At 40.4% G+C, this 17,391-nt stretch overlaps 1 protein-coding gene across 1 annotated transcript; it reads left to right on the top strand.

Annotated features, from left to right (window-relative positions):
* The first annotated feature begins 501 nt into the window (after window positions 1–501).
* LOC145799002 (protein FAR1-RELATED SEQUENCE 5-like) lies at window positions 502–2,049 on the top strand. Its single transcript, XM_082888507.1, has 3 exons — window positions 502–1,025; window positions 1,176–1,464; window positions 1,621–2,049. Exons 1-3 carry the CDS (start codon window positions 502–504, stop codon window positions 2,047–2,049), a joined length of 1,242 nt encoding a protein of 413 aa, XP_082744633.1.
* The last annotated feature ends 15,342 nt before the right edge of the window (window positions 2,050–17,391 follow it).

Raw genomic sequence — 17,391 nt, 5'->3', positions numbered from 1 at the left:
ATTCATCAATCTCTCTATTAATGTGTTCTGTGTTCCAGTTTGAGAAATAGAGAGAGTTAATCAGTTTTTTAGTTTTTCACACATTATATTTACATGTGTTCTGTGTTCATTTTATAGTTTGTTAATCAATTTGTTAATGTGAGCACATTATATTTTACATTGAAATTAGTTTGTTAATCAGTTTGTTAATGTATGAACAACCCTTAGCAGTGTTAATCAGTTTGTTATTCACTGAAATTATAGTAAGATTGTCTCTGATCTGTTTGAATTTGCCTCTTATGCTCTCTTTATTTCCCCAAAATTAAGTCTCAGTCTCTGTTTTTCTTATCTTTTTTTTTTAACAAACTTTAGTGTCTTAGTTTTGTTTGTGGAACTTCTAAACATGTCAACTATTACTTATTAGATGAAGTTGCTATAATTTATTAGTGTTTGAAAACTGGGACTTACCCAATAAACATTCTAAAATCATTCTATTCCAATTTCATTTTTCAAAATGGAAGAATGGAGGTTTATTCAAATGGTGGTGACAATCCTTCAGTAAATGAGGGTGGACAAGTTGAAGAACCTAAGACGGGTATGTGTTTTAGCTCAAGGGAAGAAGTGTACACATTTTATGGCAAATATGCTAAGCATGTTGGATTTTCTATAGCTCATAGAGTACAACATTTTGGAGATGATGGGCAATTAGAAAACTTTGCAATTGAATGTTCTCAAGCGAGGAAGAGGAAAAAAAAAAAATCAGAAGTGAACCCTTTGAAGCCATCTTTGTCTACAAAAATTGGTTGCAAAGTAAGGGTACGAGGTAGTCTACAAAAGAATGTGAGATATATGTTAACCAAAGTTAACCTTGAGCATAAGCATGATTTGATTCCCACTGACTCATGTCATTTTGCAATGAATAAGAAAATTCTTACTCCTGTGAAGAGACGATTAGAAATTAATGATCAAGCAGGGATTGGGGTGTCTAGGAACTATCATTCAATGGTTGTTGAAGCAGGGGGATACAAGTCATTGACATTTGATGAGTGAGATGCAAGGACTTACATTGATAAAGCTAGAAGATTAAGGCTTGGGGAAGGTGATGCCAAATCACTTCAAAGTTATTTTATGAGGATGTAAGCACATAGCGAGAGATTCTTTTATGTGATTGATGTTGACGACGAGTTTCACATTAGAAACTTGTTTTGGGTTGATACAAGGAGTCGGGCTACTTATGAAGCATTTGGAGATGTTGTTTCATTTGACACAACTTATCTGACAAACAAATATGACATGCCATTTGCTCCATTTGTAGGAGTTAATCACCATGGACAGTCCATTTTGCTTGGTTGTGGATTGTTATCTAGTGAAGACATTGACACATTTGTTTGGCTATTTAAGTTGTGGTTAAGTTGCATGTCAAATCATCATCCAAAAGCTATCATAACTGATCAGTACAAAGTTATGCAAAATGCTATAGAAATTGTATTTCCACAAGCTTGACATCGATGGTGCTTATGGCATATAATGAAGAAAATTCCGGAGAAGTTGAAAGGATATGCTGAGTATGAACGCATAAAGTTGGCTATGCAAAATGTAGTTTATGACTGTTTGACAAGAGATGAATTTGAGAATCAATAGGAAGAGATGCTTACAAAATTCAATCTTTATGATAATGAGTGGTTGAAGGTACTATATGATGAGCGGCTTCGATGGGTTCCTGTATATGTTAAAGGCATATTTTGGGCTGGCATGTTAACTACACAACAAAGTGAAAGCATGAATGCAGTTTTTGATGGATATGTCAACACAAAGACTATATTAAAGCAATTTGTTGAACAATATGACAATGCATTGAGAAATAAGGTAGAGAAAGAGAAGAAATCAGACTTCAAGTCTCGACACGAATTGTTTGATTGCCTAACTATATATGGCTTTGAGAAGCAATTTCAGCAAGCATACACCAATGCAAAATTCAAAGAAGTTCAAGAAGAGTTGAAGAGATTACTTTACTGTCAGGCGGTGATTGTGAAAGAGGAGGGATCAATTTGTACATATAATGTCCAATAAGTTATGGTAGTTTATGAGAAGATGAAGCATGTGGACTTTGTTGTCTATTTTAATTCAATTGAATGTGAAGTTCAATGTATGTGTCGGTTGTTTGAGTTTAGAGGCATTATGTGTGCTCACTCACTCGTTGTACTTATGAGAAGGTACATAAATGAGGTGCCGAATAAATACATTTTGCCACGCTGGAGAAAAGATTTGGTTGGAGAGTACACATGCATCAAAACCACATACAGTGGCTTTGGGGGTGATTTCAATGCAAGTTGCTTTGAGAGGATGAACAAGTAATTGATTGACATTGTACAACTTGCTGGTAACTGTGAAAGGAAAATTAAAATGATAGACCTTGTGATGGATGAAATAAAGGATAGAGTCATGAAAGATGAATTTGGTGATGGGAGTAATTTACCAGCTTGTACTAATTTGATACCATCTTCTAGAAAATTTCGATTGCCACCGGTTCTACAATAGTGTCTACTACTAGGAAGGTGATTAGTCCTTTGGTTTCTTGGTGAAGAAGCCATCTAGTTACAAAACGAAAGGTTGCCAAAGTAGATCAAATAGTCAATCGGTTCAAGGAAACAGCCAAAAAAAAAAAAAAAAGAAGCAAAGGTAAAGTGTATATTCAGTTCAACTTTTTATTTATTTATTTATTTTTTTTTTAACATTATAGCAATTCAATCATTAATCATTCTTGAAGAAATGTAAGCCTCTTCCACAAAATCAATTTTCTTCTTATCCCACTCCTCCAATCTGATGGTCGCTTCACCTATATAAATCAAAACATAGGAGGTGCAATGGATTCATATGGTAGAGAAGAACAAACCATCAGAATTATAACGTTTCTACTATCTGCAAAGCCTATATTTACCTGTGTTTGGCCCACAGTTAATTTGGGTCTAAATGAATATTTGATTTTGGAAGAAAAACCAAAAAATAAAATAAAAAAAAGAACAAGGTTTTGGATTTTGAAGAAATTTTTCTACAATATATATATATATATATATAAAGAAGAAATAAAGCACAATATGAATTATCATAACCATATTATTAAAGTAGGTTCATAATCAGATTAGCAAACCAGCCTCTTCAATGGTTGTTTTCTTCTTCATTTCTTCAACGGTTCTATATCAAATTGGCATTTTCACGGGGGTCGTCGGGGCCAAACGCCGGTAGCCGTTCTCTATTCTTTGGTTATTTTTATGTTGTAACTGATAGTACTGCCAACCACTGATGGAGCGTGTCGGGACTATCCATACTTCTCAAGTCGTTGCCCGGTTGTAGGACCCACCGTGGAACCTGCAAAATAGTCCAATGGGGAACGGGTAGTCCCCCAGCGAACCCTCCGACGATCAAGTTAGAGAAGGGAGAGGATGGTTGAATGTAAGGATAGATTGGTGATAGAGAAGCTTAACTTTTCTTTGTTGTAGAAGCCTGCTTATATCCATTGCTCATCATTTCCTTGTCCACTCCGAGCCGTCATGTTGGCCGAAAGTCTATATCCTAACTTGCCTTGTTCATGGTGAGGCTATTCTGTTCCGACGTGAAGAGTTATCGCAATAAATGCCTCAGGGAAACTCATTAATGGCTGATATGTGGTGCAATAACTTTGTAGGATCTTTGTCTGCTGATGTGGCTGGTTCTTCGCTTGCCACGTATTTAGATGTCATTGGTTCTTAATGTCACGTTGAGCTTCAGCAGTGTTGGGCTTCAATGTTTGAATTATGTATTGGGTTCTGGGTAATGGGCCAAAAGCTTCTATAGGCCCGCCTATGTCAGTAACTAAAAGAGATCTTTATTCATCAGTGAGTGGTTTAAATGCAAATAAATTTTAAAAGAATTAGAAAACTATATTAATATGTGTTCTATTGAATGGGAGTGATTTTCAATTTCAGTTGAATTCAAAATTGATTTTGCAGATAGAAGAGTAGAGAGAAAAAAGTAATTTCTTGGAATTCATATGAAGTGAGTGAAAACATGTTGCTGGATTTGTTTGTATAGAAAGAGAGAGAAAATGTATGCGGTAGTTGAAGTCCCGTTTCTATGGAATAGCTTGAGGCTGACGTCACAAAATTCTGCACTGATATTAGGACTCCATGTTGAGTTGTCATTGGCGAAGGTACCAAATAAGCATGCCAGCTTGGTACATACCTGCACGCAAAAATTTCTCATGAATGGGACATGCAACATAATCTGGTGTGATCTCCTTTACAAAATGCGGGAGATAGGGAGTAATGGTTGCTAGGAATAAATTCAAGTCAATGAATATGGATCACTTTGCACAGGTAAGCATAAATTTTGGCAGTTGAACAATATTAGAGGGTAGTTTCTAAAGTATTCAGGTTATAGGTTCATTTCTACATTTTTTTGAGCTATAGGTCAACTTCTATTGTTTTGGGTGGAAAAGACAATTATAATTAAAAAAAACCATTTTACCCATATGTATTTATATGTTCCCTGCTTGATCAAGCACCCATCCAATCCACTCAATTTGATTGATTTTGAGTGGGTGCGTACTTTTCGGCCAACAATGTAGATGAAATATTTTAAAAATTGTGAAAATGGTTCGGATGACAAATCAATCATCTTGTATCCGTATGAACTCAATCCGCCTATAGATGAAATTAAAATATATATATATATATATATATATATGCATCTGTGGTGTCATGGTTAATTATGGACAAATAATACATTTTTTTTTTATTAGTTATTGGAGATTGAAAAGTAATTAACTATAATTTGAAAAAATGCCAATAATTTGTAAGGTTTAAATTGTCAAACCAATCACATCCATCCGCCAACCTACACGCCCCGCTCAGTCTGCATCTACCAAACTAGTGGATGGATGCAGATTGATTTTTTCTAATCTACCTAATTTTGGACGGATGGTGGATGGGATTCCACTTGATTCAATCCAATCCGCGATCATCCCTACTACTTATCTATCTAAATATCATCTCATTATTTGTCTATATGTCACATATCTATCTACCTAGTCTACTTATCTATTTATGTTCAAAAAAAAAAAAAAAAAAACCTATCTATATCATTATCGTCACCACCACTATCGCTTTTGGAAGTTTCATACCATTAGATCACTTTAATATTGTAATGGATGGTTGTGGTTAGATCACCTTAAAGGGTTGGACTAGTGGTATAGTTTGAGACTTAGGAGTGTGCCCGATTTAGATTTCAAATTCAACTCCCACTAGATGCTGGGTTGTTTTGGAAAAATGATTAAAGGTTAACTTTTTGGTTTTTTTTGAAAAAACGTATAAAAAATGTGAGAGAATATGTGACCCAAAATAGATTAAAAGCTGAAAGATGGTTTTTAATCATCTTTCCAAATATAGCCCGCTATCAATTCCTTGGGATTACGCCTATGGGCTCTGTTCAAAATTTGTCTGATCTACATAAAACGAATGTTTTGCATAGATTCTGAGATTAATCGAAGTGCGTGTAAATTAATTTGAATATCCGATTATTAAAAACAATTACCTTAATATTGTAATGGGTTAGGGGTAAAATCGGTGCAGTTCGGCTGGTTTTTTCGTAGTTTTTAAATCGAACCAAAAATCACAATTTTATTTTTTGAAAAATCGAACAAACCGAAAAGTACCTACAAAACCGAACCAAACCATTTTATTCGGTTTCGGTGTGGTGCGGTGCGGTGCTACGGTTTTGGGCCTTACATTTTAGGCCTACTTTTATCTATTACAAAAAATGAATTTGGGCCTTGGAAACTAAAGTCCAACAACACCTAAGCATAATTTTTACATATGCTTTATCAAATTAAATTGGGCTTTATTTATCAAAAAAAAAACTATATGAATTGGGCTTTGAAATCCTCGTCCAATAAGAGTTAAAAAATTTAAAAAATGAAAATGTATCACACATATCCAACAAACCAAACATATCCAACATACCTATTCAAAAATTTTTTGTTGAAACAAACATATCCAACAAACCTATACAAACCTATCCAACAAGCATAAAACATATCCAACAACCCAAACATACCAAAATTTATCAAAATATATCCAGCACCAAAATATATCAAACATATCCAATAAACTAAACATATCCAAATTATTATTATTATTTTATCTTTTTATGGATCTAAAACACCATCAAAATCAAGTGATTCATTCACAAACATTCACAAACAGGATTTATATATATAAACAGGGTTTACTTTGACACAAAAGTCAATTTACACTAGGGCTTTTGAAAAGTGTAAAAAAAAATTAGAGATTTGTGTCATAAACAAGGTGTTTTAATAAAAAAAAAATAGAGGGTTTGTTCAAAAAGTAAAACAATAAAAAATAGGGCTTTCAAAATAAAAAATTAGGGATGAAATTTGCCTGCTACCAAGACTTTGCTTCAAGATTTGAGTAATGGATGATAATGGTGGACCACCTGAGAGTGCCTTGGTAAAAACTCTGATTGATTTTTCACCCTTTGTAAAAAAGCCCTAATCTGTTTGAAGCGGAAGAAGACAAAGTAAGAGACAGAGAGAATGAGTCAGTGAAAGAACCAAAAAGTGTCTCAACTTTTCTTTCCACTGTGGGTACTTGGATGGCCAAAAGGTTGTACTTATGTTATACATATATATATATATATATATATTATTGAGTGAACAGTTAGGATTAAAACATGTGGATGGCTTAGATGGGAGTATAATTTGGTGCGGTTTGGTTCGGTTAGGTATAACATTTACATAAACCAAACCGAAAACTGAAATTTTAAAAAGATTGTACTAACCGACCGAGTTACAAAAAATAAACAGACCGTAAATCGACAGTTTGGTTCGGTGCAATCGATTGGTTCGGTTTCAGTGATTATTCTTTCACCCTTATAATGGATGATTGTGGTTCAAAGTTTTCATACCATACCGTCAAATTGTAATGGATGGATGTGATTCAAAGTTTCCATACCATACCTTCAAATTGAAATGGATGGTTGTGGTTCAACTTCTACACCATATGGAGAGGGAGTTTCTAGAGAAAGGATCCCAATTCCAGTTGACAATCAAGATCAATTTTTGTCAACTCTACTTTTAACTTTTAGCAAATATTTTTCAGTAAATTATATCTTGTTAATTAATTAAGAATTATCTAAAAATTCTATTTACAAATATTATAATAGCTTAGGTCCTATTTAAATTTTTTTGAACCAATAAATCATATTTAGTAGAATTGTGAATAGTATCAATTTTTAAAACTTAAAACATCATCAATTTTGCATAATAATGTTCCAGATAATTGTTTCACTAACTGATAAAAAAACAGAGCAATGTTTTTGCTCTTCTACTTACTGGTTTGATTCAACTATCTAATAAAATCAAGAACATTATTACTTTTTTCCAATTTTAAAACTGAGAACATTATCAGTTTTTTATTTTTTATTTTTAAGATTTATTTATTTTTTTCTAGTTTTGCATGTCAATTTTCTATCATCGTACTCCTTTATAGACACAAAATTTTCAATTTTGCACAAAAAAATAATTCAATTTTTAAAATTTTTTGCACATAATTTTTGTTTTTTTTTTTTTGTTTTTTCAATCTAAAAGTTAATATTTTAAAGTTTTGAAAATCAAAATGTCAAATCATCATGTTCCTTTATAGATAATCATAAATGATGAACAATCATTATTTGAAGGATAATTTCGACTATTAAAAATTTAATGGGACTTGAAGGTCCAAAAAATCTTAGTTAAGATTTAATGGAATATAAATTTATAAATTGGGACTTGTGTGTAAATATCTCATTAATCAATTCTTTCTAAATTATTAGCTAATTTCATATTTCAATTGTACTTTATTATCCATTAATGTAAATTTAATTTTTCTTATTTTTAGGCTTCATTTGGTAATACGTTAATTTAGTCAAAACGTAAAAAAATCATGCAAAAAAGTCAAAGATTAAACATCATTCTCTTTACTTTTGTGTGTTTTTCCTTAAAACGGGGGAAAAAAATCCATTCCCGAACACTTCAATTTTTTGCACATCATATTTCACTTCCCAAAAGTATTCATCATTTATGTAATTTTAACAAATTATAAAGTGTACTCATGCTTGAGTTTCATTTCTAAAACTTTTGTTGGGCCAATAACCCTGAGAGGGTAATTTATATGAAAATTGGGCCGAGCTGGGTAATGGGCCGTCATGGGCCGCAATACAAAGGGCTGAGTAAAAAGGCTTTAAAGTTAGTCCGGTCCAAGAGCCCCGAAGCTAGTCCGGCCCGGAGGAGACTTGAAGTTAGTCCGGTCTAAAGACACTTTGAAGTTAGTCCGGTCTCAGAGTTAGCCCGGTCATGGCGTATTGTGGTTAGAACGGTCAGAACCTTACTATTCGGTAGCTCGGTCTGATCACACCATGGTTTGTACATGAGAGAACCGAGATAAGGTGTAGCGAAAGGAAGAACTGAACTAAGGATAGTTCGGCCTACTCAGCGGCCCAGCATAACCATGATTACTTCGGTCATATTGGAGTTCGGCCATGGTAAAAACCATCTCACTTGGTTTAAGCAGTGAGGGGGGTGTTGAAGGATAAGCATTATCTTTCAGGAGTATGAATCCTAGGAGGACTCTGCATGGAGGAGTATAAGTCCTACTAGGATTGTGCCACACGAAACCTATAAAAGCTCACAAACATCACCTTTGGAGAGGTAACACCCAACTTTGCTTTCTGAATACACAGAGCTTTTGTCTATTGGTCAAGCTTACTGACTTAGGCATCGGAGAGGTTTCCGGCACGCACCCGCCAGCAAGCTCACGTTTGTGTTTTCAGGTGATAAAGCGACGACATACAGAGGAGCGCAAACTTGATCAACAGGATTATACAAGAAGGTTTATTTCTTTCCTGTACAATTGGCGCCGTCTGTGGGAAAAACAGACAGGACAAAACCTCTTGATCAAGCTTTACTTCTTTAGGAACAATGGCGCACATTGAAGAATTACCACAGTCCGCCATCGATGGGTAAACACCAGATGGGGGTGCAAGGCGTGAAGGATTACCTTCTATCCCTCCCATGGCAGACTTGGAGCCCCAACGACATAACTCCAGGAGAGATACTAGGGGGAGGCGGACTTACAGCCCCCATCACTCTCATTCACAAAGTCCTGACAGGCAAAGGCGGAGGATTGATCCTCAAGTTCTGGAGGACCGCGTGAAGGAGCAAGACGTATTAATAAGGAAGATGGCGGCGGACATGGAGACCTTGAAGTGCCAGATGAAGGGAAAAGGAGTGACGACAGGAGAGGGGCGCATAAACAAGACGCCCCCTTGTCGCTCAGAAGACCATGGAAGGCAATCCACACCATCACAAGCAGAGAGCAGAAGCCTCAGGACAGGCGATACTCAGTCTAGAACCTCCAGAACTCGTTACTTCAGGTCTGAGAGAACGAGATCATTGAGGTCTTACACAGAGGGAAGTACCTACCGACCCTCACACTCGCACCAAACATCATCCAAACAGACGGAGCTGCCCAGATCATCCGATTTGCGGATCATGCTAGAAGAAAAGGCACGATGGAAGGAGGATACCAGGGCGCACAACCCTCGCAGAGTTTCTGCCCTTCAACGATTGGCTCCTCGATCGCATGGAAGCGTCGAGGTTGGAATGCCATTACCACGCCCTGCCTATGAACTGACGGACAAAGCATTAGCAAGGCTGCAGACCTCGCCGTTCGTTCCGGCAATTGAAAACGCAACCCTACCTACAGGCTTCCTTCAGCCCAAATTCACTACGTACGAGGGGAAGACGAACCCCTACATTCACCTAAGCCACTTCCGCCAAGTTATGGCGGTATATCGGCGAAACAAGGCTCTAATGTGTATCCTCTTCCCATCAAGCCTTGGCGATCTAGGCTTGACTTGGTTTGAAAAACTTCCAGAAGGCAACATAGCCTCATGGGCGCAATTGGCAGAGGCATTTGTCACAAGATTCAGAACAAACACCAAAACCCCGGTGGAGATTGACCAACTACTCTCCATCGACATGGGCGAAAAGGAGACGCTAAGATCCTACAATAGTCGATACTGGGAAACATTCAACCAGATTGGGGACTGCCCCACCAATCTCGCCATTGCACAATACAAAAGAGGCCTACCAGTCGGGAATAGACTAAGGGACTCAATCACCATGACACCGCCCCTCACCATGGAAGCCCTGATGGAAAGAGTGCATCAGCACATCACGGTGGAGGAGGATGACGCACGTACCAAAGCAAAATCTGGCGCGACCACAGCACCAGAAAAGAAGGCCTCAGCAAAGGTCAACGCGGTAGATCGTCCGAACAGAAACGGGCGTGGCAGACGAGACAACGGAGGGGACCAAGATAAAAGATGGTTGAGGGTCCGCACGGCTATAACCACGGTATTTAAGAAACCGATCTATCGAATTCTAAGTGAAATAAGAGATGAGCCTTTCGTCAGATGGCCAGACAAACTAGGGGAAGCTCAGAAAGACTATGACGAAAGATCACGGTGCACCTTCCACAAAGAAAAGGGGCACCGCACTGAAAATTGCACGCCATTGAGACAGCACCTGGAGGAGTTGGTGGCAGTAGGTCACCTGGACAAATACATTGAAAGAGGGGCCCAACCAGTCCCCCAGGACCATAACAACCCCAACGGAATGCCAATCGACACCCCACTTCAAGGCGTTATCAATGTGATACATGGAGTCTTTGAACCTGAGCGTGTATGCGAGCTCAGGGGATCAATCAAAAAGGCAGAACACTTAAGAGAGGTGCTAAGTGCCCAACCTGCCATCAAGAAGGGGAAGACAAAGGCCACAAACGTCATGTCTTTTTCGGATAAAGACTTGGAACGGATATATTGCCCTCACAATGATGCCCTGGTCGTCACTCTCCGAGTCAAGGATTTTGACGTCAAGCAGATTCTGATTGACCAGGGTAGTTCATGTGAAATCATGTACTACGAAACATTCAAACAATTGAAGCTACAAGACAAAGACTTGGCGCCAGCCGTATCTCCCCTAATTGGATTCAACTCCATGCCAGAATGGCCCGTCGGCAAAATAATTCTTCCAGTCAGAGTAGGAAGCGTGACGAAGCAAGTGGAGTTTTGGGTATTGAAGGTCCCCTCCACTTACAACATCATCTTGGGCAGAACATGGCTGCATGCCATGCGATCGGTGGCGTCATCCTACCACCAAGTAATGCGGTTCCCTAATGATACCGGGGTAATTGAAGAAGTCTATGGAGATCAGATCATGTCGAAGCAATGCTTCGTCACGGTGAATGGCAACCGCGCTGCCAAAGGATACATTCATTTGGTGGAAGAACCTGAGAGCAATGAGCTATTCGCAGATGTCGGCAAAGCGGCTGATCAGAAAGCAGTGGAGGACTTGGTAGAGGTAAGACTAGATGAAAAGAACCCGGATAAGTTCTTTTTGCTCGGTTCATCGTTGTCCAGCACTGAGAGATTAGAGGTCTTGGAATTCTTAACCTCTAACATCGAAGTGTTCGCCTGGACGCCCTACGACATGCCAGGCATTGATCCAAACTTCATCTGTCACCAACTCAATGTCCACCCATCCGCCAGACCAGTCATCCAACGCACACGCAGAACAGCACTCCACCATGCCGAGATAGTGGCGGAAGAAGTAGGTAACCTGCTGGAGGTAGGAGCAATTAGAGAAGTGCACTACCCAAGATGGATCTCCAACACAGTCGTAGTACCAAAGAAGAATGGAAAGTGGCGTGTCTGCATCGACTATAAAACAGTCAACAAGGCACGTCCAAAAGACAGTTTTCCTCTACCGCGGATAGATCAACTGGTCGACCTAACGGCGGGGCACAACCGACTTAGCTTTCTGGATGCATACAGAGGCTATCACCAAATCGCCATGCATAAACCAGACCAAGAGGTCACATCCTTTACAACTCCAAGAGGACTGTACTGTTACAAGGTCATGCCCTTTGGCCTAAAGAACGCAGGGGCGACATTCTAACGGATGGTCACCAAGATGTTTGAACCATTGTTAGGCAGAACAATGGAAGCTTACATCGACGACATGGTGGTCAAGAGCAAGGATGAGAATGACCATCTCAAGGACCTAGGCAAGATGTTTGAGATCCTGAAGAAGCACAAGTTGCGCCTCAATGCGTCCAAGTGTGCATTCGGAGTAGGATCTGGCAAATTCCTGGGTTTCCTGGTAACCAACCGGGTTATAGAGGCAGACCCCTCCCAGATCAAAGCAATCCAGGATCTGGAAAGGCCTAACTCGGTGAAAGAAGTACAGCATCTCACCGGCATGGTGGCTGCACTCAACTGATTTATCAGCTGGTCGTCAGACAGACTACGACCATTTTTTCAAGCATTAAAAGTCAAGTTCGAGTGGGACGAAGAATGCGACCGAGCTCTGGAAAGCTTGAAGGAATATATGTCTTCCCCACCACTGCTTGTTACCCCAGTACCTGGTGAAGAACTTTTCTTGTACCTGACAGTCTCTTAGCACGCAATTAGCGCAGTATTGGTTCGTGCAGAAGGAATCCAACATCTACCCATCTTTTATGTCAGCAAGACATTGCTGGGAGCCGAAACAAGGTACTTGCCACTGGAAAAATTAGCATTGGCCTTAATGATGGCCTCCAGGAAATTGGCACACTACTTTCACGCCCACACCATAGTCGTCTTCACAGCTTTTCCACTAAAAGCTTTGTTTGAGAGGGCGAACTTTTCTGGGCGAATCTTGAAGTGGGCAGTAGAGTTGGGACAATTCGACATCAAGTTCCAACCCAGAACCGCAGTAAAGGCCCAATCATTGGCAGACTTCATCGCAGAGTTTACTCTTGGAAGTCATCATATCTGCCCAGTCGACCTAACTGACACAACCGAACTAGGGATGGAAGTTGACGCCGGAATAGCGCAACCCCTAGCAGAAGGCACTCGGTCAGACTCCAAGGCAGACCAGACTAGAGACAGCAAGAAAGAAGCAAACCAAGACTCACCAACAAATACAGACTTGGTACAATCAGATAGCGAGGGGCAGACAGCAAACATGGACCTTGAAGAAAACACCAGCAACATTCTTGACCCCACGACATCATCTGACCCCTCCACTTGCTGGAAGTTGTTCGTTGGAGAGATGTGGAAGCTCTTTGTGGATGGAGCATCCAACCGGCATGGTGCAGGACTTGGCATAGTCCTCATCTCACCAAACGGCCTGGTTGTGGAGCAAGCAATCAACCTTGGCTTCCCAGCATCAAACAACGAAGCGGAGTACGAGGCACTCCTTGTAGGACTCAAAACAGCATCCTAGATGAAGGCCACCGAATTAATGGTCTACAGCGACTCACAGTTGGTGGTAAACCAAATTTCTGGCAACTATGAAGCAAGGGATGATAGGATGGTTAGGTACCAAGAATTAGTCAGAACAGAGATCAAGAAATTTGAAGTAGTGAGGATAGAACAGATTGGCAGGGAGGAAAACAGCAGAGCAGACGAACTAGCAAGCTTCGCTTCAATGGCAGATACTTCTATCCCTCATCCGTTGCTCATCGACTTCTTACCAAGACCAAGCATTGAAGACCCTGAAGCAGAAGAGGTATGTTGCGCTGAATTAGGCCCCTCATGGATAGATCCCATTATACTGTTCTTAAAAGACGACATCTTACCGAAAGAAAAGAAAGAAGCCAACAAAATTCGAGCAAAGTCACAGCGATTTTGGCTTTCTCCATCCATGGCATTGTACAAAAAATCGTTCTCAGGACCCTATCTAAAGTGTGTTCACCCCAGCAAGGTGGAAACATTCTTGTTCGAAATACACGAAGGGGTGTGCGGAAGCCACCAAGGAGGAAGATTGTTAGCTTACAGAGCCATTTCGCAAGGATACTGGTGGCCATACATGCAAAAGTGCGAGAAATGTCAGAAGTTCGCACATCAAATACATCAGCCAGCCAGAGAACTCCTACCATTGACCAGCCCATGGCCCTTTGCAATGTGGGGGTTGGACATAGTAGGACCACTTCCAACGGCACCCGAAAATAGAAAGTTCTTTCTCGCAGCAACAGACTACTTCACAAAGTGGGTGGAAGCAGAAGCATTGGCATCAATCAAGGAAAAAGATGTGAAGAAGTTCGTCTGGCAAAATATCATTACACGATTCGGCATACCTAAAGCCCTCATATCAGACAACGGCACTCAGTTCGACGGCAAAATTTTTAGAGACTTTTGTGAAAAATATAAGATAGAGTTCTACAATTCCACACCGGCATATCCCCAAGCAAATGGTCAGGTAGAAGCATCAAACAAGGTAGTATTGGATGGACTGAAAAAACGGTTAGAAAAAGTCAAAGGCAAGTGGGCAGAGGAACTCCCTTATGTTTTATGGGCTTACCGCACCACACCACGACGGTCAACAGGAGAAACTCCATTCTCCTTAGCCTATGGTATGGAAGCAGTAATCCCACTCGAAGTTGGCCTTTCCACAATTAGAAGCGAAAATTTTGATCCAGACTTGAATGGAGAAGCCATAACATTGGAGCTCGACCTTGCGGAAGAAAGAAGAGAAAGAGCACTGGTTCACATTGCCTCATACCAACAAGAGTTATCCAGGAAATACAACAAAACAGTGCATCCAAGACAATTCAAGATCGGAGATTGGGTACCGTGCAAAGTGATGGGAAACACCTTGATACCAGGAGATGGCAAGTTAGGGCCAAATTGGGAAGGACCTTACAAAGTGGTCGGATTAGCTGGCAAAGGGGCATACCACCTGGAAGATGAGGACGACAAAGCCATTCCAAGGCCATGGAACACTGCCAATCTCAAACTATTTTATTTTTAGCTTTTTTTTACGAGTATGTGTAATTTTCCTTTCTCTCAATAAAACAAAATCAATTCTTTTCAGCATAAATTATTTTTTGTATGAGATTGTATTAGTGAGTTAGGGACATCAAAAGTAAGGTTGGCTGGAAAAACCAATCTATAGGTTGGCTGGAAAAACCAATCTATAAGTTGGCTGGAAAAACCAACACCCTTCCTAAGAACAGGATAAGGATCCAGGCTGCAGGACGTTTGGTCGAAATAACCAAACATTCTATTCTAAGTTGGCTGGAAAAACTAACTTAGAGGTTGGCTGGATTAAACCAACACCCCTCCTAAGCCCAGGATAAGGATCCAGGCTGCAGGACGTTTGGTCGGAATAACCAAAAATTCTATTCTAAGTTGGCTGGAAAAACTAACTTAGAGGTTGGCTGGATTAAACCAACACCCCTCCTGAGCCCAGGATAAGGATCCAGGCGGCAGGACGTTTGGTCGGAATAACCAAATTTTTTTTCTAAGTTGGCTGGATGAAACCAACTCTTATTACTCTTCAGCCGAAGTAAGGATATGGCTGAAGAGTGGTTGGCTGGATTAAACTAACTCTTATTACTCTTCAGCCGAAGTAAGGGTATGGTTGAAGAGTGGTTGGCTGGATTAAACTAACTCTTGCTACTCATCAGCCGAAGTAAGGGTATGGTTGAAGAGTGGTTGGCTGGATTAAACCAACTCTTAGTACTCTTTAGCCGAAGTAAGGATTTCGGCTAAAGAGTGGTTGGCTAGTAAACTCAGTCAAATTGCTCAGCTAAAACCAGAATAAAATATCTCGGCCACACTACTATTAGAAAGCAAGCTCGAACAGGAATTTAAACCGAGATAACAGTTGGAAGTGAAAGGTTCAAGTCATTACAAGTACAAACATGCAGATCAACAGAAGTAAGAGTTCAAAATAAGAAAATTTTCATTCATCAAAAAGCAAATACAAATGAGGGGCCGCAGCCCAGTTACAAGTCCAAAACAAAAGGCAAAAGAAAAATACAGGAATCAGTTAAACAAATCATCTATCTCAGCGTCCAGATCGGCATCACCATCATCCCGAAGCCCAGTCTCTGACTGGAGCTCGGTCTCGGTCGCAAGTATGGTCTCGGTCAGAAACACGGTCTCGGTTGGTTGCTCAATGATCAGGTCTTCCACCGTGTGCTCCGCCCGAGCTGATTGATTTGTTAGAACATTACCGACCGAGGTACCGGTTGGCTCTTCTTCATCATCGTCAAAACTCTCAAGGAACTGCTGCTGAATGGATGCAGCATACTGAGTTAGTGAGGTCGGAATAAAATACTGCGGAGCATTGTAGACCTCGGTTTCAGACCCACAGCCGAGCTGCTCCACAGCACTTCTCCAGCCGCACTTGAAAAATAAGTCCTTTGCTGCCTCGCATTGTTGGATATAAGCAGCCTCGCCTTCTATATAGCCCTTTAGCTCGGCGTCATCAGCTTTCTTCTTCAAATCTTGTATTTCGGTGTCTTTGGTGCTTTCAAGCTTTGTGAGCTCCCACAAATGCTTGTCTTTCATTTCGGTTCGGTGTCTTTGGTGCTTTCAAGCTTTGTGAGCTCCCACAAATGCTTGTCTTTCATTTCGGTTAGAGCTCTTTGTTTGTCAGAATTAGCCGAGGTAACCAGTCCGGTTAAGCGAGTTACCTCGGCCTCTAGCTCGGCCATCTTTGCTTGTGATTGTTTGAGCTCGGTGGTCTTGGCTTCAGCTTCTGCCATGGCCTCCCTTGTAGTTCTCCTGAGCTCCAACACTCGCTTGTGTGCGATGTTGTTTTTCTGAATGGCCTGCAATAGTGTAGAAACTTTCTTTTTTTAACCGAACTAAAAGATTGGGAAAAAACGCTAAAGATGAAAAAGTAAAGAAGAGAATTACCTACCAGGATCATGGATTTTGTTGAAGATCGGATGGCCTTCAACTCGGTGTTCAATTGATTGTGGTGCTCCATGTCTTTTGGAAGGCACACACTTTTGGAGGTAGATCGGTCAGATGGCTCGGGTTGTGGGTTTGGTGGGGGGCTCGGCGGAAGGATGGTTTCATCCTCATCTACTAAGCGTGGCTCGGTTTGGTTAGTCCGAGCACGCTTCTTTGACCGAGATGAAAAAGGTTGTTGCGTTGGCAGCGCCACCACGGTCTCTTGGGTTTGGCTCGGTTGTGGTACTTCGGGTCTGTGGGTTTCGGTCAAGAGGGCCCTGACTCTATTTCTCTTAGCCATTTCTTGTTCGGCTGTGAGTGGGATTAGTCTAATTTGTGGCAAGGTTAGGTCCGGTTCGGGGGCCTCCTCTAGCAGAAAGTCGGTCACTCTCGCTTTTCGGCGGCCGCTGTATCTGTATGTCGGTTCAAAATTTAATAACTTGGCCCAACTCCGTTCTGGATGTCGTAGTGCTGCGCGGAGAGTGCCTAGATTGGGGTAGCTGTAAAGTGATTGAAGATGGGTTGAATCTGCATAAAGAAGACAACTGTTAGTTCGGTTCAGGAGCAGGTAACTGAAATAAAGTA

The sequence above is a fragment of the Camellia sinensis genome, chromosome 9, assembly GCF_055761805.1.
Source record: "Camellia sinensis isolate YWXY chromosome 9, ASM5576180v1, whole genome shotgun sequence".
In the NCBI taxonomy this organism is placed as follows: domain Eukaryota; kingdom Viridiplantae; phylum Streptophyta; class Magnoliopsida; order Ericales; family Theaceae; genus Camellia; species Camellia sinensis.
The sequence above is the reverse complement of the archived record's forward strand: the minus strand, read 5'-3'. Positions and strand labels throughout refer to the sequence as shown.

Excerpts from the sequence above, each read along its gene's own strand:
- LOC145799002 (XM_082888507.1), top strand. The coding sequence starts at position 502 with ATGGAGGTTTATTCAAATGGTGGTGACAATCCTTCAGTAAATGAGGGT. Across the intron at positions 1,026-1,175 it reads AAGTCATTGACATTTGATGA|AAACTTGTTTTGGGTTGATA; the intron begins GTGAGATGCAAG and ends GTTTCACATTAG. Across the intron at positions 1,465-1,620 it reads TGCAAAATGCTATAGAAATT|GAAGAGATGCTTACAAAATT; the intron begins GTATTTCCACAA and ends GAGAATCAATAG.